At 42.0% G+C, this 26,910-nt stretch overlaps 5 protein-coding genes across 5 annotated transcripts; 3 read left to right on the top strand and 2 right to left on the bottom strand.

Moving 5' to 3' along the window:
• Positions 1-1,910: 1,910 nt before the first annotated feature.
• Positions 1,911-3,319, top strand: LOC122320751. The gene is made up of 2 exons (XM_043209102.1): positions 1,911-2,370; positions 2,706-3,319. Exons 1-2 carry the CDS (start codon positions 1,911-1,913, stop codon positions 3,317-3,319), a joined length of 1,074 nt encoding a protein of 357 aa, XP_043065037.1.
• A 619-nt stretch (positions 3,320-3,938) lies between these two features.
• On the top strand, positions 3,939-5,453 carry LOC108091763. The gene is made up of 3 exons (XM_017191108.2): positions 3,939-4,414; positions 4,679-4,830; positions 4,895-5,453. The coding sequence occupies exons 1-3, from the start codon at positions 3,997-3,999 to the stop codon at positions 5,180-5,182; spliced, it is 858 nt and encodes a 285-aa protein (XP_017046597.2). The 5' UTR covers positions 3,939-3,996; the 3' UTR covers positions 5,183-5,453.
• Positions 5,454-6,072: 619 nt separating this feature from the next.
• LOC108091777 lies at positions 6,073-6,981 on the bottom strand. Its single transcript, XM_017191124.1, has one exon. It carries the CDS (start codon positions 6,979-6,981, stop codon positions 6,073-6,075), a length of 909 nt encoding a protein of 302 aa, XP_017046613.1.
• A 10,997-nt stretch (positions 6,982-17,978) lies between these two features.
• Positions 17,979-22,489, top strand: LOC108091730. The gene is given in 3 exon segments (XM_017191073.2): positions 17,979-18,419; positions 18,422-18,601; positions 21,359-22,489. Coding segments are annotated over 3 exon segments (885 nt in total). The 5' UTR covers positions 17,979-18,133; the 3' UTR covers positions 21,778-22,489.
• Positions 22,490-24,065: 1,576 nt separating this feature from the next.
• LOC108091771 (glycine-rich protein DOT1) lies at positions 24,066-24,940 on the bottom strand. Its single transcript, XM_017191118.1, has 2 exons — positions 24,910-24,940; positions 24,066-24,834 (listed from the first exon to the last, which is right to left on the bottom strand). The coding sequence occupies exons 1-2, from the start codon at positions 24,913-24,915 to the stop codon at positions 24,325-24,327; spliced, it is 516 nt and encodes a 171-aa protein (XP_017046607.1). The 5' UTR covers positions 24,916-24,940; the 3' UTR covers positions 24,066-24,324.
• Positions 24,941-26,910: the final 1,970 nt, after the last annotated feature.

The raw sequence follows: 26,910 nt of genomic DNA, 5'->3' as shown, positions 1-26,910 counted from the left end.
ATTGCATGGGCGACACACAAAATCACGGAGCAAGATCGCCGGATTTCACTTGAGTCAGCCAGGCGTGGAGGAGAAGCCTCTTCTACTGCCACTTCGGTCAGTAGTGTGTTGCACATGCCACACACACATACACACACACACACACACAAGTGTATCCGATGTCGCTCCAGAAACTCACTCGCATCTCGGGAAAATCTAATGAAAGTTGCGACCCGCTTTTTTTCTTTTTGCACTCGCAGTGCAACACGTACGCCCCAAACAAATTGGGTGTGTGGCTGGGAACGTGGATTCCAGTTCCAGACTGGGAGCACGCCCCCCAGCTGCCCCAAGTTGCCCCAAAGCTGCAATTTATGGCCCGACGGCATTCGGAATATAAATGGCCAAAGCCGACAAAACGCTCAAAATGGCCAAAAGGTCTGCAAGCCGCCTCGTATTTCTTCTTTTCGCGGCTAACTATTTGTAAACAACTGCAGGCAACTGGCCGTGAATTTCAAGTATTGGCGGTGAAAGTGTTTATTAATACAATTTCTTTTTTGTCGCTGCGCTTTGCAATTCGAAATTTATTGACTGTCGGCCATTGCTCACCGCCCCCCAATAAAACGAAACACAACTTTTGCGAAATTACAAAAGTTTTCGGCGACAGCCACCGCTAAGATTAAAGCATAAGTCCATCGCCGAAGTTCCATGAATTTTGTCTAGGTGGGAAATGTTACTTGGGAGGGAGAGTCTAATTTCCCAAAAGTTTATTCGGTTGCGGAATCGGGAAACTCCACAGTTCGCCACAGAGGACCACAGAGGGTGTCAAGATGTCAGACACTTTCTTCGGCGGATATTTAAATTTCCGCACCCGCAAAGACCGCGGGCTTACCTTTCTGATTTTCGTATTGCAGTCAAAAGTCTCGACGTGCTGGCATCACCATGACAAAGTTTTAACTTTTGCTGGCGATGCCTACAAGTAGGCAAAGGTTTTCCTCTCGAAATCTAGCGAATTACTCAACAAACTTTCCTCACTCATCAGCTTGAGGTTACGATGGTTAAGTCCGCTTGGCAAAGGCAATTTTGATTGACTTTGGGCTTTATCTGTGCAAAGATAAAGCAATTTTAAGGATACACAGGTTAAATACAAAGAGAACAATAAAATATGAATCAATAAGAACTTTAAAAGACATCACTCAAAGGTTTTTAAATAAATGATTTAAATTATATTATGTGTTACGAATATGTTTTATATTATTTTATTTATTTTTGCATCATTGAATATATCATTATTATTATTATTATGTATTTTTGCTTTTATGTTAGAGAAATGTTAAATAATCTTTGAAGGAATGGCATTCCATTATTTTATTTTGTATCAAATTAGGCTAATACCATGATGAGTAATAGTATCTCCAGTCGCCGTTTTCCGCTTGTTTGTTTTCTTAATTGACTCGCGGCAATTTTCAAGTTTTTCTGTGTAAGCGATGGAACTTTTCTGGTAATTCTCTAAGCGTCGCCGTTTATTTAATAGACTGGCATCAGCAATGGTAATTGCAGATTTTCCGAGGGGTCCGAACGGTGGCGCCTGCGAGTATTTCATAATTTCTGTGGAATAACAATAACCCCTTGCATAATGGCCGAGATGTGCGAAAAATTGGCCACCAGTCGACGCAGCTTTGGGTCGTGTGCACTGACCATGACCATGCCGGCTTAAATAAGAAGCAGACGAAGACGAAGAGCCGCCACTTGGCGTTGATGTAAAACAATTTCCGTTATTGGGCCATGTGCAAAAAGCACCGCGTTAGCTGAATGGGAGCAGATTTGCTTTTGGCCAAAGACCAGTTGATTATTGTATAACGAGAAGTGGCGGATATAAAACGGAAGGGTCAGTTGGCCAGCGGGCTCAGTTGAGATCCAAGCATTTGACCAACATGTCGCCACTGGATATGGTTTTCCTCCTGGTCGGATTCCAGCAAGTGATTGCCAGTGATTTTTCCGGAATGAGTTCCGAGTTCAAGCAGTGTGTTCGTGGATCCCAGAAACCAAAGCTAACTGAATGCCTGGGTCGATCTGCCCTAAATTTTATTCAGCGACTGGACGAGAGTGATAATATCCGATTCGTGGAAGATTTTGTGACTGTTAAAAGTGAAACACCCGCAGTAAGATCTTTGGCCAATGTGCTCGATACAGATCCAGTTGATTTTCGTGGTATTCTGGAGAACGCTGGCGCCGTAATGGGTCAACGGAGTCTCGAGTGGCACATGGACGGCCTTTATCCTGGCCTTATGTTCAAAATTGGGCCCACGGCGGATGCGAACAGCGTGGCTGAGTTCGTCCTGGATGGAGCTGCTCAGGGAGAGCGGCAATTCGGATTCGAGGAGCCATCAACCGGTAAGGAACAAATAATGTAAAGTCCATTACAAGAGGTGTACCTACTTTTACTAACAGTTTATCCAAAATATATATTCTTATATTTACCGTAGTACCGTATTTATCTACAAAATCTTTCATAAGGAAAGCTTTTATGTATATATAATATTTAAATTATAATATGGACCAATTAAATGTTCAGCAGATTTTATACTTTTAAATATATTGGCTTCGAAAGGTTGCTTGAATGTATCTTCAAAATTAACAATCTAAAAAATTTATTTAAAAAACATTATTTAAAAACTTTTACGATAAGTATTAAATAAGTAACAAAATGGTTACAAATATATTTTCAGGTCGTCTTGTCGCTAAGCAGTATTTACTGCCCTTTCTTTTGGGCCTGAAGTTCAATCTCGTTGCACTTGTTCCTTTGCTTTTCGCTGGCATATGTCTGCTCCTCAAGAAGTCATTATTCTTGGTAAAGTTGGCGATATATGTGAGCAGCTTTTTGGGACTAGGAGGAATTATGGGAGGGCTGGGAGGCTTGGGAGGACTTGGCGGCGGTTTTGGAGGCGCTAATTTCGCCAGCTTCGGCGGCTCAAACTTTGGCTTCGGTGGCTTTAACGGCCACCGACCATTGGGCCACTTTCCTGGAAAAACGACGGTATTTGGGCAAGGCCAGGATGAGTTCCATCACCAGTACGACGTGCACGAGGCATCACCGTACCGTCGAAGTGAACGGAAAATCAGATTTGAGCAACCGCGAGTGGCAGAAACGCCGGTTCAAGCAACACCAAGCCACCCAAAACCACCCACTCAAGACCGCTTTTACGACTTTGAAAACCAACGCAGAGCGAGCAACAAACTTTTGGCAGCCAGTGTGGAGCAGGAGGAAGGACACCTGATGAGAAACTTTCAGGATCCCCACGGAATGGAGGGATGGCAAGCGGTCGATGTGAGATCGCTCTAGGATCTCATGGATATCAAATAAATTTCAGTATTTGTATATAAAAGTAAGAGCTATTTGCAAAGGGTATTTAATATTAGTAATACTTACGTATAAATATGCATGAATAAGTTCTAGTTAAGAACTAAGAGTTCCCGTTTAAAAACAGGAAAAATAGGTAAAATAATTATGAAGTTAAGTAATTGTACCTATGTAAATAAATAAATATTCTTGTCAAATTATGTTTGGTCTTTTTAATTTGAAGGACGTTAAAAATAATTTTAAAAAAATTTAACAAATGCATGAGAAATTTACTTTTAACAAATCTTCAATAATTATATAGGCAATTCACTCAAACAGTAACTGTAAGAATTTTATTATCGGTATTTGCCTAATGATTTCTTTATGTGTATCTAAGCTGTAGCCAAGTGTAGTGAATGCTTTCCAAAAATGAAAGTAACCTAACCGAAAAATTCGGTTTCAGTTTTCAAAAGGTCAGGGTTCAGCAAGCAAACTTCTGAAAACATTTCTATTTGATTCCTATCAAGAGTTCGGTGTCGTGCTTTGACAAGCGCGTTAATTGCTACCCCGAAAAGTATAAGGCATTATAAATAAGAAGGCAGAGCTACTGCCTGGGTTATTTGTGGTTCAAAAAGCGTGTAAAAAGGTCTCATTACAGTGAAGTTGGTTAAGTTTTGAATATGTGGCGTGTGGTGTTGCTACAGTGCGTAATGGTGGGCAGTTCGGTCCTGGCTTTAAGTCACAATGGCAGTGAAACGATAAGTGCCACGCCCACCTCCCAATGGAGTCCCAGAAGTCTGGGCAGGATCATAGCCCGTTGTCTAGGAGGTTCGGAGCTCTGGGATTGTCTGAACTCCGAGAGCGAGCGATTGCTGGATGCAGCCACTCAGGATAACAGCACTTGGCAGATCAGCGATTATCTCAGCATTGAACCACAGCCCGGATTACAAAATCAGGAAAGGAGGCGAATGGATACTGGGTTGCCGGGAAAACTACTCGAGTTGGTTCAAGGAAGAGCTTTACGACTTCGGCTGCCAAGGCAGTTGACCATCTCGAATGCCATCGACGATTTTGGCAGCGAACTTGGTTTGGATCAAGGTAGTTATGCGAGCGTAGATGATAAAGTGGATAAGTTAATAGCAGGATTTGGTAGTTTCGAAGTGCATGCAACAACCTATGATAAAGATAAAGATAAGCAGAAGAAGAAAAAGAAAAAGTCTAAGAAAAAGAAAAAGTCTAAAAAGAAGAAAAAGTCTAAAAAGAAGAAGAAAAAGCCTAAGAAAAAGAAAAAATCTAAGAAAAAAAAGAACAAGAAGAAAGACAAGAATAAAAATAAAAATAAAAACTGCTCCAAAAAAACAGGTCGCAAAAAGAAGGACAAAGACAAGCACATGGCGATGATGGGCGGCATGATAATGGTGGCCACCCTGGCGCAAATGTTCCTGGGCAAGGTCATCCTCATCGCCGGCTCGGCCTTTATAATGGCCAAGATCGCCTTGGTCATCTCGCTGCTGGTGAGTAGAACGCGTTCTTAGAGCAGTTCGGTCCAAATTGTTGGCGCTACGCTTCTCTCCGCAGGGCAGTATAAAAAAGGGATCGAGTGGACACAGTGGTAGTAGTAGTGGTGGTGCCACCGAGCACGTGGTGGTGCACTCCAGCCACGAGAGCGGCTGGCACCGCAGCATGCCCACCCACGACTACGCCTCCTCGCAGCTGGAGCAGGTGGAGGAGCCCCCGCTGGGCAGCCACGCGGAGTACTACCAGGCCTACCAAATGGAACCGCTGAAACGTCGCCTGCATCAGGCGGAAGTCGATCCCCAACAGCCACGTCCAGAGGCCACCAAACCCACTAGGGGGTTCCTTTAAGCCTGTATTGTGTTCGAACACTTGTAAAATAAATAAAGCCAAAAAACTAGGGGTTATTTTAAACATACTTGATCACTGTTTTTAGCCTACATAAAAGGCATATTTGTTTCAAAAAATAATTAAACTATACCCAACTAACTGAGAAATTCGTTGAACACTTTATACCTAATATTGTGATATTAAATATGAAATATGTTTTTTTATTTCAATATATTAAATAATTGACACTAAATATATCTTTTTATTCTCTATTGTAAGAACATTTTTGTTCATTAAACTCTGAGAAAGATACCAGCTGAATTATTAGAAAAATATGTCATTCAATTAATTATAAAATTAAGTTTATTCACTCATGATCATTGTAATTTCATGATTACCTTTCATGATTACCATTTCGGAGTAAATAAAACCCGAATTTGTCTCAAAAATTATTTAAACCATAAACAGAAAACCGCTTGAAACACTTTAAACTGTCACTGTGACTATTGTGATTTTTTTTTTGAAGTTACACATCTTTTTCTGAATAGTTCAATCAACCACTACATAAAAGTCTATTTACGCTCAATTAAAGAGTAACTGTGTTCAGAATTCCTCTTTAAACTCTGAGAAATGTTGAACACTCTGCAGGATAAACACCGAAATTTCCGGAATAATCTTTCAAAATAAATAAAATCTAATGAAATATAATTTTTTGACAATAAGACAAGCTGCACGATGAAATTCGATTCTTTTTAATGCTCGCTCTGTGGTAACATAATAACTACGATAACTAAACTTAAACTGGAGGGCTGTCGAGTGTAAATACAATTTCATATAGATTGGACTAAGCGGGGCTTGTGGGGATCTTTGGTGTGGGGGCTGGCGACCCCTGAAGGCCATCGGCGACTCCCTTACCGCGACCCCTTGACGGCGAGGGGCGAGGAGGCGGTGGCGCCCGCGTGGGGCATCCAGGCCTGGTAGGCCTTGTCCTGCATCATCATCTCGTCGTCGATGCTGCGGTGGTAGGATCCACTGTCGTGGCCGCCCGTGTCGTACTCTCCCTGGTGGCTGGACGAGTAGGTGTGGCTCTGCTGCACCTGCGGATGCTTCACGATCTCGTAGGTGGTCTTCTCGCTGCTGTCGTGGGCCACCAGCCGCCTCAGGCCAATAATCGCGCTAATGATCAGGGCTATCTTGCCCACGATCAGCGCCTTGCCCGCCACAATGGCGATCGAGTGGTAGGCCATCTTCAGAATGGCGGTCTTCAGCAGGACGGCGGCGATGAACGGTCCCAGGTACTTTTTGTCCTCCTTCTTCTTGCGGCCCTCACTTTCGCTGGTCGGCCAAAAGTAGTTTATCAAGTGCTGCAGCCAATTCTGGCCATTCAGCTCGCCAAACCGCAGCAAACGCGGCAGATTAACCTGCAGCTGGTGGCTGTGCAGGAAGTTGAGGAAGCGATCCAGCAGCAGGGAATCCAAGCTCTTTCCGGACATATGCTCCAGATCCCGGTTGCTCAGCTGACTCTCCACCAAGCTGGAGCGACCACTCCGCGTATCCTGGCCGAATGATTCCCGTCGCACAAGGCTCACTCCATCCACAATCCCCAGCTGTTGGACTTTAAGAGCACGTCCCAAGAGGCGAACTCCCTGCACCTTGCAGCACCAGAAGATGTCCTCGCTGTCCGCACATTGTCCGTAAACATGCCGCACTGTCCGCAGCAGTCCGCTCTCCGTGGAGTTAACACTTGGTGGCGCCTCCAGAGCCCAGGCCTGAAAGGCCGCCAGCCACAGGGCGATGAGCAGACCCAGGCGCATATCCATTTACAGCGTATTCCCAATCCTTGTGATCTAACTTGTAGTTCTCTCTACTCCGTCTGGCTGCGCCTGCTGGAGTATCTCTTGGCCAACTGATCTTGTGCGCCAGCTTGTCCGCCAAATTTATACACTTCACCTTGCCACAATTAGCCAGGCAGCCGTTGCAGCCAGCTTTGCTTTTGCTGCCAGCATTAGTGCACTGGAAAAGGAGTTTGATAGTAAAATAAATAATGAAATATTGGGATTTAGGAGAACATCCTGTTGATCTCTTATTTTTCAATAGTTAAGTTAAGTTTTCTTCAACTTATAAAATAAATTATAGTTGTTGTAAAATAATAAACATATATCTTGAAAATAAACAATTGGTAAATACAACTTAAAAAAAACTTTTTGAACTATAAAGTCAATCAATAAAAAAAATGTTTTCATCTTTGAGCGACGAATATTCTGTAATTGCCCTTACAATCACTTTTCTGAAATATGTCTGCATATTGCTAATTTACTTGTATTCATTTAATAATAAAAGCTTTTTTTCTATTGTATTCTATTGTATGTTTTTTCCCGAGTGCAGCAATAGATGGTGTGGCTATTCAGAGCGTAGTATGCATGATAAGTGCGGTTGGCAGCCGGCAAACTGCCTGTAAACCAGGCACTAAAGCAAAGCTTCGCTGCAGATTTAGTGCAATCGGCAGGCTGGCTGTAGGGGCCGATTTGCCGTAATTATCAGATCTGGGCAATTATTAGAGTCTTTATATCGGTGGCCCGGCCTAATGATTTTTCTCCACCGCCTCCGACGCCCACTTTCATCGGCAAACTGTGAAACCGAGGCGAGAGCCGAGATCTTCTCCCATCTTTGGCTTTCGATTGCACACGCGAAGATTTGGCCTTACATATTTATTAGGCGAGCGCTGCGAAACCGAAATGAATGCTGATTGGGTGGAAAATTATAGAACCACCACGAGATGTGTCGCCAGCAGCAGGAAAGCAGAAAGTTAATGAAAGTGGAAGCCGCGAATTATCCTGCAACGAATCGGAGTTAACGCATGTAGCCCGGCTTAGTGAATTGCGAGAAGAAAGCATGAAATTAGTGTGCCGTGGGGATAGTATAAATTACGCCAAATTTCCTTGGTTATTTATTTTAAAGCATAAATTAAGGTGTGCGGTTCTGCTGCTGTAATTTTTATATTTTTTTTTTTTTTTTTGAAACTAGAGGTAGTTTCGCAGAAAGCATATTTAGAAACTGTTGCTTAATAAGTATGTTAACTTAAAACGTTTTTAACACTGAATACTTTTCAAAATATTTATTTACGAATTTCAAAGCTTCAATGTTGCTTACTTACTTACCCTAAGTTGATATATTGGCAAAAAAATACATTCTGTTTTTGCTAAAATGAGGTCAACAAGTTTTTTATCCTAAGGAGGTCGTACAATATTTATTTACGAATGCAACAGTTTTAATCTAGCTGACCCTTGTTGTCAACCGCATTCTGACCTTTCTACACACAAGCAAATTCAATATGAAAAGATGTTATGTTTTTGCCTACAGCCAGTACACACCATCCATATGCAAATAGGGCTTAATTGGATTTTTGTATCAACTACCACTCTAGCTTTTTTCATTTGGGGCTTGTGCGTTATGATTTTAATCCTATTTGCTTGGCACGTAGTCAAACCATTTTTGAGTGGATGGGTAAAAAATGAAGACCGATTGGAGATTCAGCACCGCAAGCAGGTCGGCAGCAAAAAGTTTATTGTTATTCCACGAAAGTAAGGTATCTTTTTAGACAGGCAGCTGAGAAATTGTTAAGCAGACTTTTAGGCTACCCGAGGAAGGTGAAAGTTTTCACCGTGATTTTCGCAAAGTGTAGCTACTGAAACAACAGACGAAGCAACACATACTAGGCGACTCATGTATAATTTATGCTTGGCGCTTCTAATTTATGAAATATTAATTAGAAAAGCCGGGCTGACGAACATCTAATGATGGGATTTGCAATTTTATCGCTCCGAAACACGCCGCGCATAGTCGGACACGAAAAGTGTTTTTCTTTTCTAGCGGGAAAGTGCATATCTCAGCATAAGTTTTGACTTGTTCTACATAGCCAGCCGGAGGACACACACGGCACCCTGCGAACGTGAATTAAAATGCAGAGACACTAGTCGCGCATAATCCGCCGGCGATAATTTATGATAATCTACGTATGGCTCACACGCAATCCCGACTTTCGACGAACCATCCTCTGCTAATGGGCCAAAAACACCGGGCTAACAGTTGGCGGTAGCGCCAGATGCAGCAGCCCACAATTTGCAGTAATTGGCATTTTGTGTTAACAGAGAGCAAACAACCGAACGCTTAGTGATCGAAGGCAATTGTGGCGCTTGCACTGGAGAAAATGCCACCACAATGAAAACATTTTCTTGAACAACAATTCAACTTTGTGGTAAATACAAAAACTCTGCTTAATTAATCCCATTCAGTTTTATTATCATCCTTTATGTTTAGAATACAAACATAAACCTCTTCTTTTACCTTATGCTTCACACATTACAATCCAATTATTATAGTATAATTTATTAATATTTTCCTTCATGTATGTACCTTAATGTACATTAATTTATAAGATTAGAGCTAATAAAAATTACTTAAGCTTAGCAAAATTCAAACATGGAAACTGCGTGTAATTTTTAAAAGCACATTCTTTATTAATGAGCTGATAATAGCAACTCCATGAAAATGAAATTTATACTGTGTTTTGCTAAGTACGATCTCTGTTTTGTATCTTTCTTCAAGTGCAGATTCAAACAACTTCGGTAACGAACTTGGCCAAGATCGGCATGAAACGTTTCCCCCAGAGAAGTCGATTTATTCGGCCTTTGTCTGCGCGTTCGACTCAAACTCGGCAAGGCAGAATACACAATTCTGTGGCCATTTGGCTGGGAACCTTTTCGCCGCCGAACAATTGCATAAAAAGAAAGAAAATTCCTGTTTTGTTTTGGTTTTTCCTCCGCTGGCGAGCTTTTCACTTTCACTCCGCGTTGACATCGAGGCTCGCCCCCGCCAAGAAAACTAACCAAGCCTGAGATCCGCGGAGACTGGTCGATGTGGGCACAGGTTGCCATGGTGGAGTCGCAACGTGCAACTCGCAACTCCCACCTCCTCTCCTCAATCAAATTAAGTGCCGCGGGCCAATTACGTTTCACTCTGACCCCCGACAACTGATGAACTGCACCGCAGCGTGGAAAGCCGGACCGTGACTATCGGATCCGATCGGACCGACTGACTGACTGACTGAATGACTGCCTGCTGTCTTGATGAATTTATTATACGCTCGTCTCGGGCTCTTTCCTTAAATTATACGTCTGTCTGTTTGTTTTTCGGCCCTACGAATACCATTTTCACTTGCCCTCAGCGAAGGCGAACTCGGCGGAGTCAATTCAATTTTACGTATAATATTTCGCTGGCAAATCTATTTAGCAGGCGGAAAAAATATACGAGTACTGTGGCAAATTTCAATTTCATTTGCCCTGCGGGAGGAACAAGGAACTCACTTGACGTGCCGCATTTATTTTTGTTTTGGAAAACGCTCTGCCGGTGAAATTATCCCCTAAATCCCGAGGCGTGGGCCTGTCGTCGTTAAAACATATTTTTGGCCCACTGAAGAAAAAGGAAAACGCTTGAGAAATTTCAATTGAATCCATTTTGACCATCAGTGGGAGTGTCGGTATTTTAAATTCTAAAGCTAAGTGTTTTTAAAGTATCATAAACTGAAAAGATCCGTATAAATTTAAAGCAAATGTTTTAGGGTCTCCTTTTAATCAATAGTTGTTGCCCATAAATGCGATACCACTTCTAGTTTCTTTCTGTGTAGACTTTGACCTGTCACTTTATAAAGAAAGCTGCTTGGTAATTCAACCGCAGAATAATTGAATTTGTTCCCAAATTTTACAGTGTGGTCGCGAAATTGTTAGGTTTATAAATAGCTGTTTGTGGCAAATCAATTTCATCCTAGGTCTTGATTTTTCCTTATGGACTTCTAAATAAAAAATGTTTTCTTCCGCATAACTTGTTTTATCATTAAATGGTTTTTCATTCAGCGTGGGTAGAAGTGATTAGATTGTAAATAGCTCCATAAATTAAGTCTTGTTTGTTGTTTCTTTCCGTGTGGTCCTGACCCTGTCAGTTAATAAATACATCTCCCGTGAAATTTAATTTGCCACATAACACTCAATTACGGGTGCAAGCCGAGGACACTCCTCCTCAGCGATTCGGGAATTGGGCAGCGAATATTTGCGGTGAAATCCGAGGACAGATCAAGGAGTCTCGTATGAATGGCAATGCAAAGTTCACAGCGATGTTAAATGCCAATCAAGATGGCCCGGCAGAGGCATCGACGTTTGCCGCTGGAGAAGTCGGCGTCTGCTCATCAATCAACCTGGCTGGCCGCAACAGGCAAGCAGGCAACTTGCAACTGGCAAACTGGCAACTGGCAACAGGCAGCAGGCATCAGGCATCAGGCATTGGCCACAATAACCACTCTGACGTGGCCGGTGAAGAAAGTGCTGTGCGAGTCAAGTGATTTCCCAGACATCCCCAAAAGCAGCCGCATCGCAACGAGCACTGGCGCATTTTCGTTTAGTTTTACCACATTTTAGGGGAATTTAATGCCCTGGCAGTGTCATTTTCATGGCCATTCGGCAACCGGGCCACAGGCACCGACTTGAGCCATGACAGTTGGTCGGGCAAACAACATTTCATTACATTGTGCGCATTATTATAATTTCTGGCCTCAGACAAACGTCGCCCGGGGCGGATACCTAATCCTGGGTGCAAATCTCACTTGAGGAATTTTCGCAAATAAATCACAATTTGAATATTGTTTTGGGGTGGGTCCACAGGGATGGCCGAATGCGTTTTTTCTGGCTTCTCCTTGAGGTCGTTTAACTAATGACCAGGCGTAACCCCTTGCCGTGGTACTTCGTACCTTTTAGCCGCAAAAAAACATTTTTCTACTGAGGTTCAATGGCCGGGACATGGCCGTGGATGATGATAAATTGAGCGGCAGGCGAACGTGACAACGGCCGAAAAAGTGAAAGCCTCGGAAGCTGGGACGGTGAAAATGCTGGCCAAGGAACGGATGGTTCAGGCGGCGTTTTCCAGCAACCTTTACCACCGCTCCGCGCCAGAGTTCACTGCTCAGTTTGGTGCATGTAAACATGTCGAGTGAGATCGAGATATGGGTATCTATGGGTAGCGATTCCCAGCCTGGGAAGCCTGAGTCTGCGATTTTTCGGTCGCCTTTTCGGTTAGACGAAACTTTCGCGGTTCACTGGTTTAGGGCGCCGTTCGAACTTGACTCTTTAATTGACGCTAAGGCCGCTACGATTTGATGGCTTCAATTAAAGACAGCGGCTCATTGGGGTCGAGAGCTCGACCACTACGCACTTTCGCATCGTAATTGGCGACACCTGAGAATTTAATTGCCATCGCACATCCAAGCATTCAGTGTTCAGTGTTCAGTTTTCAGTATTCAGTATTCAGTGGTGGGACCCACTGGTCATCGGTCAGCGGTCAGCGGCTGCCGAGGTCCGACTGTACGGTGAACCCGCGCACATCTGCCGCACTCCGCCAATCGGCTGGAGTGAGAGGCGCCAAAGAAAGCGAAAAGCAACGCATAATAAATACTAACGGTAGTAGTAATGAGAAAATGCTTATCCACGATCCACTGAACTCCGCACACTCTAGTAAATCTGTAACTCAAGATGCCTGTACGAGTGTATCCGCGTCTGGAGTTGGCTGGCAAATATCAAATGCAAATGGTAATGACTTAAGAAAGTCAGTGGGTACATTAAAAAGTTGCTGCAGAAACGGGAATTCATTGAAAGATTAATAGATTGCATTCCAGAGTGAATCCAATTCATTCATTTAATTTATTTTTTTTGGTTTGGAAGTAATGAAAAATCTAAAACAGCATTAATATAAATTTTCATACAATCCAAAGATTCATAGATTTTCAAATAATTTAGATAATTTTAATAACAAAGATTCTCACTAAAAAACAAGAAAGGAAGCTAGCTTCGGCAAGCCGAAGCTTATATACCCTTGCAGTCATCAAACATATCGAACAAAATACATAAAGGCTAACAACATCGAAGCTATGACGACTTTTCTATTAATTTTCCATATTTTCGACTATTGTTCATATGGCAGCTATATGATATAGTCGTCCGATTTTGATGAAATTTTTTTCTCGGTTCAAGGGTAGTTCATAAAGTCGATTTTGTAAAAATCATGCTCGTGGAATAAAAAACAACAACGTTATGATTATTTTGCCATTATTTCTATATATATTTTTTGATCTTTCCTATGGCAGCTATATGATAGGGTTATTCGATTTTGATAAAATTTAATCCGAAATTTAATAACCGTTAGAAAACGCCATCTTGAAGAATTCAAGTCGATCTGATCAAAAACAACGGCGTAATAATTTTTTATCCTTTATTTTTTTTGACCTCTTGTATGGGAGCTATCCGATATCGTCGGCCGATCCGGCTCGGTCCGACTTATATACTGCGTGCAATAACTACACATCCTTTGGGAAAGTTTCAGCAAGATAGCTTAAAAACTGAGAGACTAGTTTAGGCAGAAACGGACAGGAGGACAGACGGACAGACAGACAGACGGACAGACGGACAGACGGACAGACGGACAGACGTACAGACGTAATTCGACTCAGATCGTGATGCTGATCAAGAATATATATACTTTATGGCGTCTGAGGTGTCTCCTTCACTGCGTTGCAACATTCTGGCCAAAATTATAATACCCTTTGCTCTGCAAGGGTATAAAAATAAACTGGAATATCCCAATCAAATCTGTTGGAAGTTTGTCACCACTGAGAGTGTTTGTAATAAATTTATAACAATTAAGACCTTCATTTCATTAACTACGTTCACTTGTCCGAAATGCTTTCTTCCCAACTCACGACATTAGGAAAACACACTCCTGAAAGTGGGATAAATGAGCTCGTCTCACATTAGCTGTCCGCCACGCGACACTCGACAAGTGGTGGATGGCTGTGAAAAATGCCGACGATTTTTCCTTGTAAGCTCCCCGAGCAGATATAACACAATGTTCGCAAATTAAATGAAATTCAACAGCGAAAATATTGGCTCGTGACCGTCATGCTGGAGCGGATGTCCAAACAGCTGGACGACTTAAACGCTCGGAGTGCTGATGCTGTTGATGCTGTTGAAAGCCCGGCGGCTTATCGCACCCGTCGACTCTGATCCCATATAAAAGTTAATTAGCGTGAGATTTGTGCGAACGTTTGGCGGTTAACTTTGATTAACGTCAATGCGGCGTCAAAACATGCGATAAAAACCAACAAAAACATTGCCACTAACAAGCAAATATAAAAAACCTCACGCACACACAAGCACAACAAGCATTTTCTTTTCGCTTTCTTTTGTTGTGAAAATTGCAATTTTTATTGCACAAAAGCTGGGAAGGCGAACAACCCCCACGGCATGAAATAGAAAGTCCGTTGCGGCCAAGTGCAAATCGGGTTCTAAGCCAAAAAAAAAAAACAAATAAAACCGAGAGTTAAGTGGCCCCCAACTTTAACCCGAACGAGGTTTTCGCACTCTAAGAATTTAGAACACACTTTTGCTGCTTTTATCGTTGTGGTAGGTTGTTGGTTTTATATACTTTCTCTGCCAAATTTCACACACTTCAGCCGCAACGACTTCCATAAACTGAATGCAGCTGTTGCTGCCACGATGTTGTGGTTGTTGTTTATTAAAATGCAATTCTTCTCTTAATTTTTACTGCTGTGGCTGTCGCTGCTTTTATTTTGTTTAGACTCGACCGCAAAGTGGCACAGAAAAGACTGTGAAAAATCTTTTGGCTGACGGAGAAAAGTGCAGGGCGTGGCGGCAATGCCAACTCAAAAAGTCGCCGCCAGCCAAAGGAAGCAGACAATGTTTTTGCAGTCAGCGATGTTGCTGCTGCAATTACTGTGGCTCCACTCAGAAAAAAATACATTATCTAAAAGGAAATGTTAAGACTTTTAAAAATATTACCTGTTAACATCCGTAATTTCGATATTTATTTATGATTATGTACAGCATAAAAACAAACCCATCCCAAAAATATATTATTACAATTTTTGAAAAAATATTTAAACAAGTAATATATTATATATTAAAAATATTTTAATTTAAATCAATTTAATAAGTGTAACTTATATGGTAAAAGGATTTCTGCAAAGGACTTAAAACATTTTCAGTTATCTTTAAAAATGAAACAAGCATTAAAACCTTTTTAATAACCTAACAAAATAATTAAGACTTTGAATTTTTCTGAGTGCACAGCGGTTGGCCTTGCCCACGGAAACCATTGGCACGCAGATGAAAAAAGACAATCGGAATTGTTTCACATGCGCATGCGCAGCTCTGGAGATATGGGATACATGTCTGATATGGATACATAGATGTCTGCCGTGGCATATTGTAGTCGCATATGTTGCTGTTTGTTGTGGGCCGCGGATGCGGATGTTTTCGGTTGCAGCTGCAGCACCCGCATAATAAAATGGAAAATCGTCTGTTGGGAAACTTGGGAGTACGAATAATGCCCCAAGCATGATGGACATTTTGACAGCTCGACTTAGCATGGAATACAAACAATGATGCACATTAGTCGAATTGCTCATGGAGTGACATTTGAAAAGGCGAGAAAAAGGGTTTGATAAAAAAGTATTCAAAAGATCCGGGGGCTTTCAAGCATTTCATTTAAACTTGTCGAAGAATTTTCAATTTATTCATGTTTCGAGAGACATTCCGCAAAGCTTCTATCTGCCTGTTTTATTGCTTGGTCATTTTTAAATCTTAGAATTAAATGTATTTTTCCACAAAAATTCAAACATAATGAAGTTTAAATGAAAATGGTGTGTAAAAACTTTAAATGAAATCGTTTACCTTATTGTTTGCGTTCACAAACCGTAACAAAACTTTTCTACATTTTTATGAACACAATTAAAGGACCCCATTAAAAAACATAAAATATTTTTTTCAGGACTCCGACGGTGACCGCTTTTCAGGTTCACTGCTTCTCGGGGAAATCCCATAAATTTCCACTTGGCTTAGGACATTTTTGACGGCTCCCCAGCGGTCAGTGAACCCAAAACGATTTAGTTCTTCATTGTCCATCAAGCGATACCTAAACGGAAACAAAGCTGTGTGCAAATAAATACTTATGCGCACTCGAAAGTGCTTTATGCAGATCGATGAACTGCCCCTGGAAAAGTACAAAGTACCTTTTCCATGGACGGCCAGTGAAAGTGGCGTAAAAAAGAGGCGGCGGCCGACGAAATCTAAATCTAAGTGAGTGGCCCAGAAAAAAGCGGGTAGCTGTGTAAAAGATACTTCGCTAAAGTGCCGGCACTTAAGGTGTGATGCTGGCCCAATGGGCAAAGCTGGCAGTAAGTAGCCGTCTTGGCTATTAGTCGGTAATCTTAGTGGCCGGCGGGGCATTAATTTGCGAGTTTATTAGTCGAAAATCGCTATTTGACCCTGTGGGTCCGGCTCATATTCCTTTTTATGCCCACCTGCCACATAAACCGATCGCCCAGCGAAAGCTCACAAAAAAAACAAGAATCCGGAAAATGCAGTTTCCCAATGTTGTTTTCGGCTGAAACGTTTTGTTTTTATAGCAGCAGAAATGCCGCAAAAAAGCCGCAATTATGAAGCACAGCTTTCCTTTCCCTTTGCAAGTGGCATATGTGGAAGCACGTTCTATCAGATAGAGATACAAATGGCTGCACTGTCTGCAATTTGCCACTTTGCAGGGCCTGAAAACGTTAGTTGCCGTTCGTCATAGGATGCTGCATTGCATCTCATTTACACCCCCGCCGGCATTTGCATAACACAAGAAAAAAAATGGCCATCGGCCACTGTTTAGTGGCTGGCAATGACTTTCTTTATGGGCGCTACTCGTACTCGAATGAATGGCGAAAATTGCTAAAAGCCAAATTGAAATTAAAGTGTCAACGGCAACGGCAGCCAGTTGCAGAAATGGTTAGATGCCAAAAAAGCGAGCTCCTACCAAAAACCACTAATGCAACTAATATGTTTGGCCATAAACAACGAAAGCTACGGCTGGAAAAACTAGTAGAAACCCGTTGGAAATATCTTGGCCTCGCCTTCGCCTCGCTGCTGGGCGCTTTGGTTCATTGAGGAGTACTACTACAAAGGTATGAGCGATGCCAGCTTGGCTAGATACTAGCCAAATCCATTCAGCCATTTTTGAAAACGTCTAAAGAATACTGTCAAAAAATTCGAATTAGTTTACACAAACAAAATTTTTAGATCTGCTTTATTCCGAAGTGTATATTCCAGTTCAAAAAGTTTCAAAAGCCAGCGAACATTAATATAATATTAAAGCATTATATATTTAAACTTTAAATATTTTTTATACTGTAATTTATTGTTACCCTTATTTATTTTTGGTACCCTTATTTAAAAATGTTATTTGTCGTTGTGCAACGTAAATAAATGTAAACTCATAATTAATTTTTAAGCAAGAGTTAAACACATTATTCTTGCTATCATAATTTATAATTTATTTTTTGAAAAATTGTAATGAATTCGTTAGAAAATATGTCTTTTGATTTATAAAGTGGCTTTCTTTTTTTATCAACTTGCAAATTGATTAATATGAATATACATTTTAAGAGTCACTGAAAACTGGCTTCAATTTTTCAGGCCTTACTTATTTTTGCCTTTGGGAAACTCCGCCACCAGCACTGGCGATCATTCATTCCCACCGCGGTGGAAAGCCGAGCGAGGAAAAGAGCCAGCACGAGCTGATGGCCCGAAGACGCCGACGAAGCCGAGGAAAATCAAATTGCGATCAAGAGGCCGCCGAGCGAGCGGGCGACTGCAAAAAGAAAGGTCTATAAAAGAACAAAGCGCGCCAAGGCTGGGCATCAGTTCGATTCGAGCCAGCAGCCAGTGCGAGCTGCCCCCAGTGACTCCAGACAGAGATCTTTGGCGAAGGACTAGCCTCCTGAGGAGCACCTGTCGAAAAGAAAATCGGGCGGAGTGTCGCGAGTGTGTCGTCGTTGTTCCTTTTGTCGAGTGTGAAAAAGCAGTGCGCAGAATGACATTTAAGCAGTGGCCTTGGCAGGCCCTTCTCAGCCTGCTCGCGGTGTTGTTCCTCGCCGGCGGATGCGGGGCGGCCACCGAGCAGCTGGGCGGTCCGCCCAGCCCATCGCAGAGTGCCGGGGCCAGGACGCTCCTGCGGGTCTACGACGAGTGCACCCGCGCCGAGGCGGGATTCGTGCCATGTCTGAAGAAGAAGGCCATCTCCTTCATCGACCGCCTGGCCCCCATCGACGCCATCAACGTGGCCGACGGCATCAAGCTGGTGCGCCTGGAGGCGGCTCCCCGCCCCCGGCCACCAGTGAGAACGAGCTGGAGTCTTCGCTCCCCCGCTCCGGAAACGACCGCGACGCCAAGCTCACCAACATGCTGATCGAGCGGCTCAGCTACTTCTTCAACGGACACTCGCTGCAGGTCAGCTTCCCCAAGCTCACATCCGAAGAGATTGGACGCGGATTGGAGGAAGGTAAGTAATCGAAAATCAATTTATACATTGTTTTGAGATCATCTTGCTCAATCTACAGTTTGGGTCTTTTAAGATATGAGAAATCTTTCATGTCTCTAATATTTTAGTAGCCAAATAAAAGAACTGATTTCCCATTAAAATACTGATGAATAATATGAAATAATATTAAGAAAATTTGTATAAATCGAACCAATAGAAACCAAATATTTGAGCATGGTTGCTATAAAATAAACTTCCCTTTAACATATATTTTTAGCCTTTAAAAGATTCATTCAAGGATTGGCCAAGATTATTGTGTACAAAATAAAAAGCGTATGGATTTGATTAGGTATCAATATAAACTACTTAAATAATTAAGTTAGCTTTTACCAGAAGCTTAATATAATTTCTTACAAATAGTTATTAAGGTTTCTTAATTTCCCTTATTAGTACCAAATTCGTTTTTAAAGAGATACCTCTGGTCTTATGACTCCTAATGAACAACAATTATATTTAAGCGCAGGGATCTGCCACGAAATTCGCTACCATCAACCGCAGATTTCTTCGGTAAACAAATCGATCCGCCGAACAACGCATAATCATCACTTTCTGGGGGCGGTCTAATTGCGGTTACCGCTAATACCCCAGTATCCATTGCGCGTAACAGTGACATAATTTGACTGCAAGTATGACTCCGGCTGCATCGCCGGTAATTACCAGGCGGTTATTAGAGCCAAGAGAGCCATGGCAGTGCTCCAAAGTGTAGCTTAGCTGGCAATGACATTCGCAACTGCACCGTCAGCAACCGCTGGCTGGCCCATTTCCTGGCTTATCATTCGTGTATTGTATTGTATGTAAACAGGGTGAGTGAGCTGGGAGCTGGCGGGGTCGGGGTCGGGGCAGGAAAATGGGGGAGGGGCTTACTGGCGTACTGGCGCTGGGAAAATGCGCAATTGTTTTTATTTTTGGTTCGCCTCTTTTATAACGCACTCACGAGAAATCTCGTTGAGCAACCCAGGGATGACCCAGAAACCTTAACGACGACATCAGCCAGACGGTAGCGACAACGTCGAATAAAATTGTCATGCCAGAATTTCGTGTTGTCCAAAAAAAGCCAAAAACATGGCACGCGGGGTTACTTTGTTACCACGAAGATTAACCACTCTTAAAACAGTACAAAATACATAAGGCTTACAGTCAATTTTAGCATTATCATCATAAAATCCTCTTCAGCTAAAAATAATGACAATTAATAAAGTATACTCCAATTTTAAATTAAATCTTTAAAGAAATTTAAAATGCTTGTAAGCAATTATTTTTTAATTAAATAAATAATAAAAACTTACATTCAATTTTGTAAATAATAACAGCACATATTATCCACGCCGATTTTAAATTAGGTATCCTTTATATCTATCTGCTAAGCATTTTCATTTTTGTACTGTACCTAGATTATCAACCTGGAGTTAAATCCCTCCACCTTCAAGTCAAAGTCTCTAATCCCTCGAAGGGCAGAGTATTGCGGTTAAAATCTTTTTACTAAAAAGCAAAAACTAAGCCATGTTTAGATGTCATGACCATGTCAAATGCAATGAAAGTGGCGACGGCGTTTCTCCGCAGAGGCCACGAAAACCAACTCCTCGACGGGGCCAGTGGCATTGGCATTTCCATTTTGAATGCGAGCTGTCGTCAATTACAAATTTGACACAAGCACTCACTGCAACATCCACGACAAGATCGCAAAGCAATGCAATGCAATGAAAAGTGAACTTACTTTCACGCCACATGAAATTTTTCTTTTACTTTCAAATCATTGATCAAGATTTTTAATCGATACGAGGAGCTAGAGCACAACTTGAACAACACTTTCCCAATAGCGAAGCCATTTTTGGCTAATACCCGTTGCCAGAGGTTGTGGCGATCGGTTTGGAGGCCTGTTTTAAGCTGGTTATGTCTGTGCGATCATCGCTCTTCTGGGCTGCATCAGTGTCCATTTCCATCTGTGTTTTCATTTCCATTTCCATGTCCGTATCCATGTCCATGGACGTGGACGTGCCCATGTCGAAATGCAATTTTCCCCAACCATTTCCAGGCAGGTGAAATCGCCTGCAGTGTCCCTAATGAAGGCAGCAAATGAAAGCCACACACGGTGCTGCCAAAACGAAATGCCAGAGCCTCATTCACTGGGAAAACATTCTCACAAAGGCTTTTCATAATTGCGCTGGCACTTTCACCGTCGTTTTATGATTTACAGGGGTGGCATGAAAATCTTTACAGAGCTTGCAAGTTTTGCAGAGATTTAATTGTTTTCCCTGTAAAATCCTAAGGTTATTACTCTTACAACGGCCGCACAATTTTTATAATTTACTTCGTATAATAACTCTAAGGAGCCTAAATTGGTTTTTGTATCGGTAAATTTATCTACAAACAGAAAATGTTGATTGCTTTCTATATACGAAACTATTTTAAATTGTTTGTACATCATCCGTAAAAATTGCTTAGCTAAACTGAGTAATTTCTAATTCACGAAATAGTAAACGAACGGAAATAACGTTTTGCTAAAATCTCAGGTGGTTGTATGATTAAATGCAATTACACGTTTAAAAGTATGTAACTAAATTACAATAATATTTACTTATGTCAATAAAATATTTATAATTAACATAAATAAATATTGTGCTTGGGTTCAAATTCATGGCATCAGATTTATTTAAATTCCAACAATAGCGTGCTAGTCTTTTAATAAAGTTGTAAACTAACCCACTACTTTTCTTGCAGGTCGCGGGAAAATGAAGAAGATGATGGGCATGATGATGATGGGCATGGCCATGAAGATGATTGGCATGATCCCGATTGCCATGGGAGCGCTCTACATACTGGCGGGCAAGGCGCTGATCATCTCGAAGATCGCCCTGCTCCTGGCGGGCATCATCGGGCTGAAGAAGCTGATGTCGGGCAAGTCGTCGGGCGGCAGCTCCGGCTGGTCATCCAGCGGCGGCGGCGGAGGAGGCGGTGGCTGGTCGTCGGGAGGCGGAGGAGGAGGCGGCGGTGGGTGGGATAGGCGATCCCTGACCGAGGCCCAGGAGCTGGCATACCGGGCCCACAGCCAGGAGCAGGCGGCACATCCGCAGAGCCATCCGCAGCTGCAACATCTGCATCCGAAGGCCGCGGCGCCACAGGTGGTGGCCAAGTCGTAGGACGGAGTAGAAGGAGGAGATGGAGATGGAGATGTAGAAGGGGCACCCAGTGTCGGATAGCTGCATTTATCTTGTGGATAAATCACGAACGACGGACGAATTGTAATTAGATATACATAAACTCTCTTTTTGCACTTGCACTGCGGGGCAGACAAGATGACTTGATGCACTTGCAACGGTTCACTCGGCGCACAGTGGCACCTATGGATACATCGAGCGAAATGTATCTAGAACGTGCGTTCCCACTGGGCATGCGGATTTTTTATAATGATTAGTATTTGCTTTAATCGATTATGTTTTGTCTAATGTATCGCTCTGCCCTGCTCGGTTCTTCCATCGGCGTTTACTGTTACTGAACCCGGCCTCTCTATCTTTGTAACTCTGTATCGCTGTATCTGTATATTTACCTGCATCTGTATCTGTATCTGTATCTGCATATCGCTGTGCCTCACCTCCTATGGCTAACTGCACTCGCTATTTTCAATTACCTCTCGTACTTCCGCTTCTGCAGCTCCGTTTTTCACCTCACCCCACTGGCGCACTCACATTAACTCTAGCCTGTCTTACTGTACGTAGCCACTAAGTGTAATAATTTATTTAACTTATTTATTTATTTACTAGCCGTAAGTGTAGATCGCATGTAAGCAGCAAAGTTTTCAAAAAACAGAAAAGCAAAAAAAATGTATACAATAAAACACTGATACCAATCGAAGGGAATGTTTTTGGCTTCCACTCGTGGGAGGTCAAGTTAAAGATACTTGGCCAAATATGTACGTTTCCTGTATCCTGTATTCTTGTATTCTTATATCCCCGTAACCATTTGCCGGGGACAACTTCCGCTTGCCTGGGCCAATCCCAATAAAACTTGGCCCATCTCCGGCCCCCATTAATTCCACTTGTAGTGTCCCAGGGTGTTTGCTCCATTTTCGGCAACCTCATGACCCACGTTTATTGCTGTGGCCCAAACACACAAGCTCACAAGAGATTTCAGCCAAGAAGCAAGTTGGTCCACAGTTCAGCTGTGTAAACAGTTTCCAGGCCATGAGCCATGAGCACAAGGAGAAAAGTTAGTCGGCTGTGCAAGTACGAGTATCTCCCCCTTGATTTTAATCATACCAGAACACGCCCGAGATTCCAGAATTAAACAATAATGAATTACGCAAAGTGAATCATCATCCAATTAGTTGCCTCTGAGTCGGCTAATGAATTGTGCATGGAAATTGGTGGGTGCACGTTAAGTAAGTTAAAGCTGTTAGCCAAATCAACAAATATTAAGGAATGTGCTCGTCATCGTATTTCTGCCTATGGAAGCTACTACACGCAGGTTTGTTAAAGTTTGCTTCAGTAAATTTCCAGAACACTGCGGAAATTTTTTCGTTTTTTTTTTGTATAATTTTTATATTTTTAACTCATTAAATGATTAAATCACAAAGGTAGTTCTTGTCTGCTTTTTATATGGGAAGGTATTATAATTCTCTAAAGGAATCGTAAACTAAACACCTAGCCATATAATCTTATTTAAGTTGGGACTCACATTTTATAATAGAAAGGCAAACCTGTTTTAAATATATTTTATTTAAATCGATACCAAACCCAAATCACTAAAGCTAAGAATTTAAATTAACAACCTCTTACAAACGCAAAATTTCAACGTCAAAGAACCTAAAATAAAATTGGTCAAATTAGTAGGAAACAAAAAGGTAGAGTGTCTTTATTGAAAGTAAAGCAAATTTAAACTTTTATCTAAAAATTAAAAATAATGAGCTTGTGAGGGACATTTAAAATATGATATGTTATTTTTGGTCTTATTGTTAAATAGTGGAAAATTCTATAAAGCGGTTCAAATTAATCGGTTATTTGTTATGTTGACGTGATTCGTAAATAAATTCATGTCTTCTCTAATCCGCCTATCTTTCGTTTATGCATTTTTTAGAAATAATTAAAAAGAAATAAAGCAATTCCACTAATTTATGGCCTTAAAAAAAGTAATATATTTCAAAGTTGCGATTAGCTCTCGGCATGTGCAGTATAATTACTTTTATTGTGGCTAAAAGTTGCTTGCGCTTGTATTCAAATATGAATAACAAAACGAAAAGCAAAACCAGCGTTTAACTTAGCATTTGACTTTGCTTCTAAAAGACCAATTAAATTATATAATCGTATCTAAAATCCACAATGACGAACCTCCTCAGAAATATTATGCTAATAAGAGAATGGCTAATGGCTCACTTACAAATATAGGTCCATCAAAAATGCTAATGAAAAAGTTACAACGTAAACAAAACGCTTTTTATATTTTGTTATTATTAATTTGATTTTATTTGTGTGTTTGCCAAGCAGTTTGCCGATCATCCGAAACTAGTTTTGGCCAATTTGAGAATTACTGACATTAAATAGATTCGGGTTGCGTGGCTATGGAAGATTTTTTTCAGGTACGTGAACGAGTTTTTATCCGGATTACGACTAAATGGAAGGTAGTTCTGGGGCATGAGGAATTTGGGGGGCACGAGGGATTTGAGGGGGCATTGGTGGGCCAGAATATCCTTTTTACTTGGTCTTCCACCATCCTGACTGGCCACCATAACCACCTCCGTAGCTGCCTCCGTAGCTACCTCCGTAGCCACCACCGTAACCACCTCCGTAGCCACCTCCGTGGGTGGTTGTGATCACTTTGTAGACATCCACGCGACTGCCGCCTCCGTGGCCACCTCCGTAACCACCTCCGTAGCCGCCGCCGTAACCGCCTCCGTAACCACCTCCGTAGCTACCAGAGTTCCAGCCACCGCCTCCGTGGCCACCGCTGTATCCACCTCCGTAGCCTCCTCCGTACCCACCTCCGTAGCCACCGCCGTGTCCTCCCTCATAGGTGTTGATCACTTTGACGACCTGGACTCCACCGCTGCCGCCACCACCATAACCTCCTCCGTAGCCACCACCGTATCCGCCGCCATAGCCACCGCCATAGCCACCGCCACCTCCGCCGCCCTTCAGCAGACCCAGAAGTCCTGCATTGGCGGTTGCCAAAGTGGCGGCCAGCGCCAGAAGACATACAAATACCTAGGCGAAGGAAAAGGATGTCAATTCGATTCTAATCCTTTCACGAATCTCCTTTTTTCAGAAGGCACCACTCACTTTCATTGCGGACTGCGAACGCCTGGGAAGCACAAGTAGAACTAATGCCAAAAACCAAAATCGCTTTCGGTTTAATAGCTGCCAGGCCAAACCTCAGCAAAGGTGGCTTAGTGAGCGGCTATGTGTCTCACACGCCTTGCTCCCCTCCAAAAACAAGGTCTTTTGACTCATCGCAGTGGCTTCGCCATTAATACACATCTTCTGCAGCACTCCGATTAAAGCCGGTATCGCCCGACGATTCCCGAAAACAAATTTATGATTTCCATTATACCCGGGCGTAGGAAGAGTTCTTAGTTGAACTAGTTTTACGGCAACTTAACCCGGTTGGGAACAAGATGCCCCAATCGAGTACATGCCGAAAATCTTCGAAAATACCAAGTCAATTTAATTTCTTATCTATAGCAAAAGAAACTGGAAACAAAATCTTTTATAACAACTTCATTAAATCTCTTAAAATGTTATATATTTATATGATTTATAACTTTTTTATATAGATTGTTTCAAGACATCGATTTTGAATGCCTAAATAAATTATTTTAAATAATATTTCCTTGTCATTTGAAACCCTTTTAATATGTATATGAATCGTTCTTTTGGATTTTGAAGTATATTTATATAAACACACTTTATATAAATGTGTAAAAACAATAAATATACCATACCTACAATCTAACTTTTGTTTTAAATGTTCTTTTTAGTTATAGGGGAATATTTTTTTCAGTGCACTATTCTTATTGTCTCGCCACGAGCAGTGCGAAAAAAATGCAAGACTCTTGTCCCAGTTGTTAGCTCATCATAATGATCAGCCGAAAAGCCAACCACATGCAAATTTGCGGTAATAAAATTAAAATGCTTTAAATGTCTTTAGCTAGCTTGATTCATGGTTGATCATCTGTGGCCAGTATACTCACACATGAGACAGCAAAACAATGCCAGATGAAATACGAGTTTCGGACAAGTGCAGACATTGAAAAAAATATACCACAGTCACTCCCCATTATGTTCCTAAGCTCCCCGAATAAGTTCCTTTTGGCACTATCAATCATAGCTGGCCATTAATGGCCTTTCTCTGGAAGCCATTTCAATTGCAATTCAGACTAAGCCACAATTTGAGCCTGCTTCTATCAAACGGGGATACAAGCCTCTATTATCGCCTAGGCTATTTCACTTATTCAGAGCCATAAGCCTTTCCCATACATCATTCTGAATGTGGATAATGGAAAACAAAGCCAGCAAGGAACTCAAATCGGGCTGAGCACTGCATTCTGCTCGTAAACATATTTTCATGGAACATTTATGCCAAACTCTTGCTTTTGTTCCGTTAATAACTTGAAAGTGTTTAACTTTGTTAGGGGTTTACCTTTGATGAGTATATTAAATTAGGTATGATTACCAAGCTCTTTTTTGAAACTGTTATCCAATTGCAATGTTGCAGACTTAATTCAGTTAAAGCTGAGCACACCGTAAACTGATCCACGAGAGCATGCAATATTTTTCCGACTTTCTTGAAAACCACAAGCCTAAAAGTAAGCTGCACTAAAAGCTTGAAACTGGGAAACGTGTTGAAAAGCTGGCAAGGTTTTTTGCCAAGTTGCGAGAAAGTTAACAGCTGGCGCCCAACAGTATGTGACTGGCAGATGAAAGGCAATAAGTTGCGTGCAACATAGCAAAAAGTGAAGGAAATCCCTGTTTCTTTGCTCTGCTTTCAACCAGCGATTCACCTTTTGCCTCCCAAGGCCCAACTGGAATGATTAAGCGCATGGCAACCCCCTGAAATGCGGCATTCAAACTGCGGCAAAAACTTCTGCAACTTTATTCGCCCCGGGCAACAGGTGGCAAGTTCAGCAAGCCAATTAGCACGCACGGAGCAACAATTACGCGAATTTACCCATTGGGCACACTTTCCCATGGCCCAAAACCTATATAGAATGGTGGCAGCAAGTGCAAGGCCGCCAGTTGGACCAGTGATTTCGAACGTGCAACAGGGCAATCAAGTCTTCC

Source organism: Drosophila ficusphila, unplaced genomic scaffold, assembly GCF_018152265.1.
Source record: "Drosophila ficusphila isolate 14025-0441.05 unplaced genomic scaffold, ASM1815226v1 contig_791, whole genome shotgun sequence".
NCBI lineage: Eukaryota > Metazoa > Arthropoda > Insecta > Diptera > Drosophilidae > Drosophila > Drosophila ficusphila.
The sequence above is the reverse complement of the archived record's forward strand: the minus strand, read 5'-3'. Positions and strand labels throughout refer to the sequence as shown.

Excerpts from the sequence above, each read along its gene's own strand:
- LOC122320751 (XM_043209102.1), top strand. The coding sequence starts at position 1,911 with ATGTCGCCACTGGATATGGTTTTCCTCCTGGTCGGATTCCAGCAAGTG. Across the intron at positions 2,371-2,705 it reads ATTCGAGGAGCCATCAACCG|GTCGTCTTGTCGCTAAGCAG; the intron begins GTAAGGAACAAA and ends ATATATTTTCAG.
- LOC108091763 (XM_017191108.2), top strand. The coding sequence starts at position 3,997 with ATGTGGCGTGTGGTGTTGCTACAGTGCGTAATGGTGGGCAGTTCGGTC. Across the intron at positions 4,415-4,678 it reads CGAACTTGGTTTGGATCAAG|GTCGCAAAAAGAAGGACAAA; the intron begins GTAGTTATGCGA and ends CCAAAAAAACAG. Across the intron at positions 4,831-4,894 it reads CCTTGGTCATCTCGCTGCTG|GGCAGTATAAAAAAGGGATC; the intron begins GTGAGTAGAACG and ends TTCTCTCCGCAG.
- LOC108091777 (XM_017191124.1), bottom strand. The coding sequence starts at position 6,981 with ATGGATATGCGCCTGGGTCTGCTCATCGCCCTGTGGCTGGCGGCCTTT.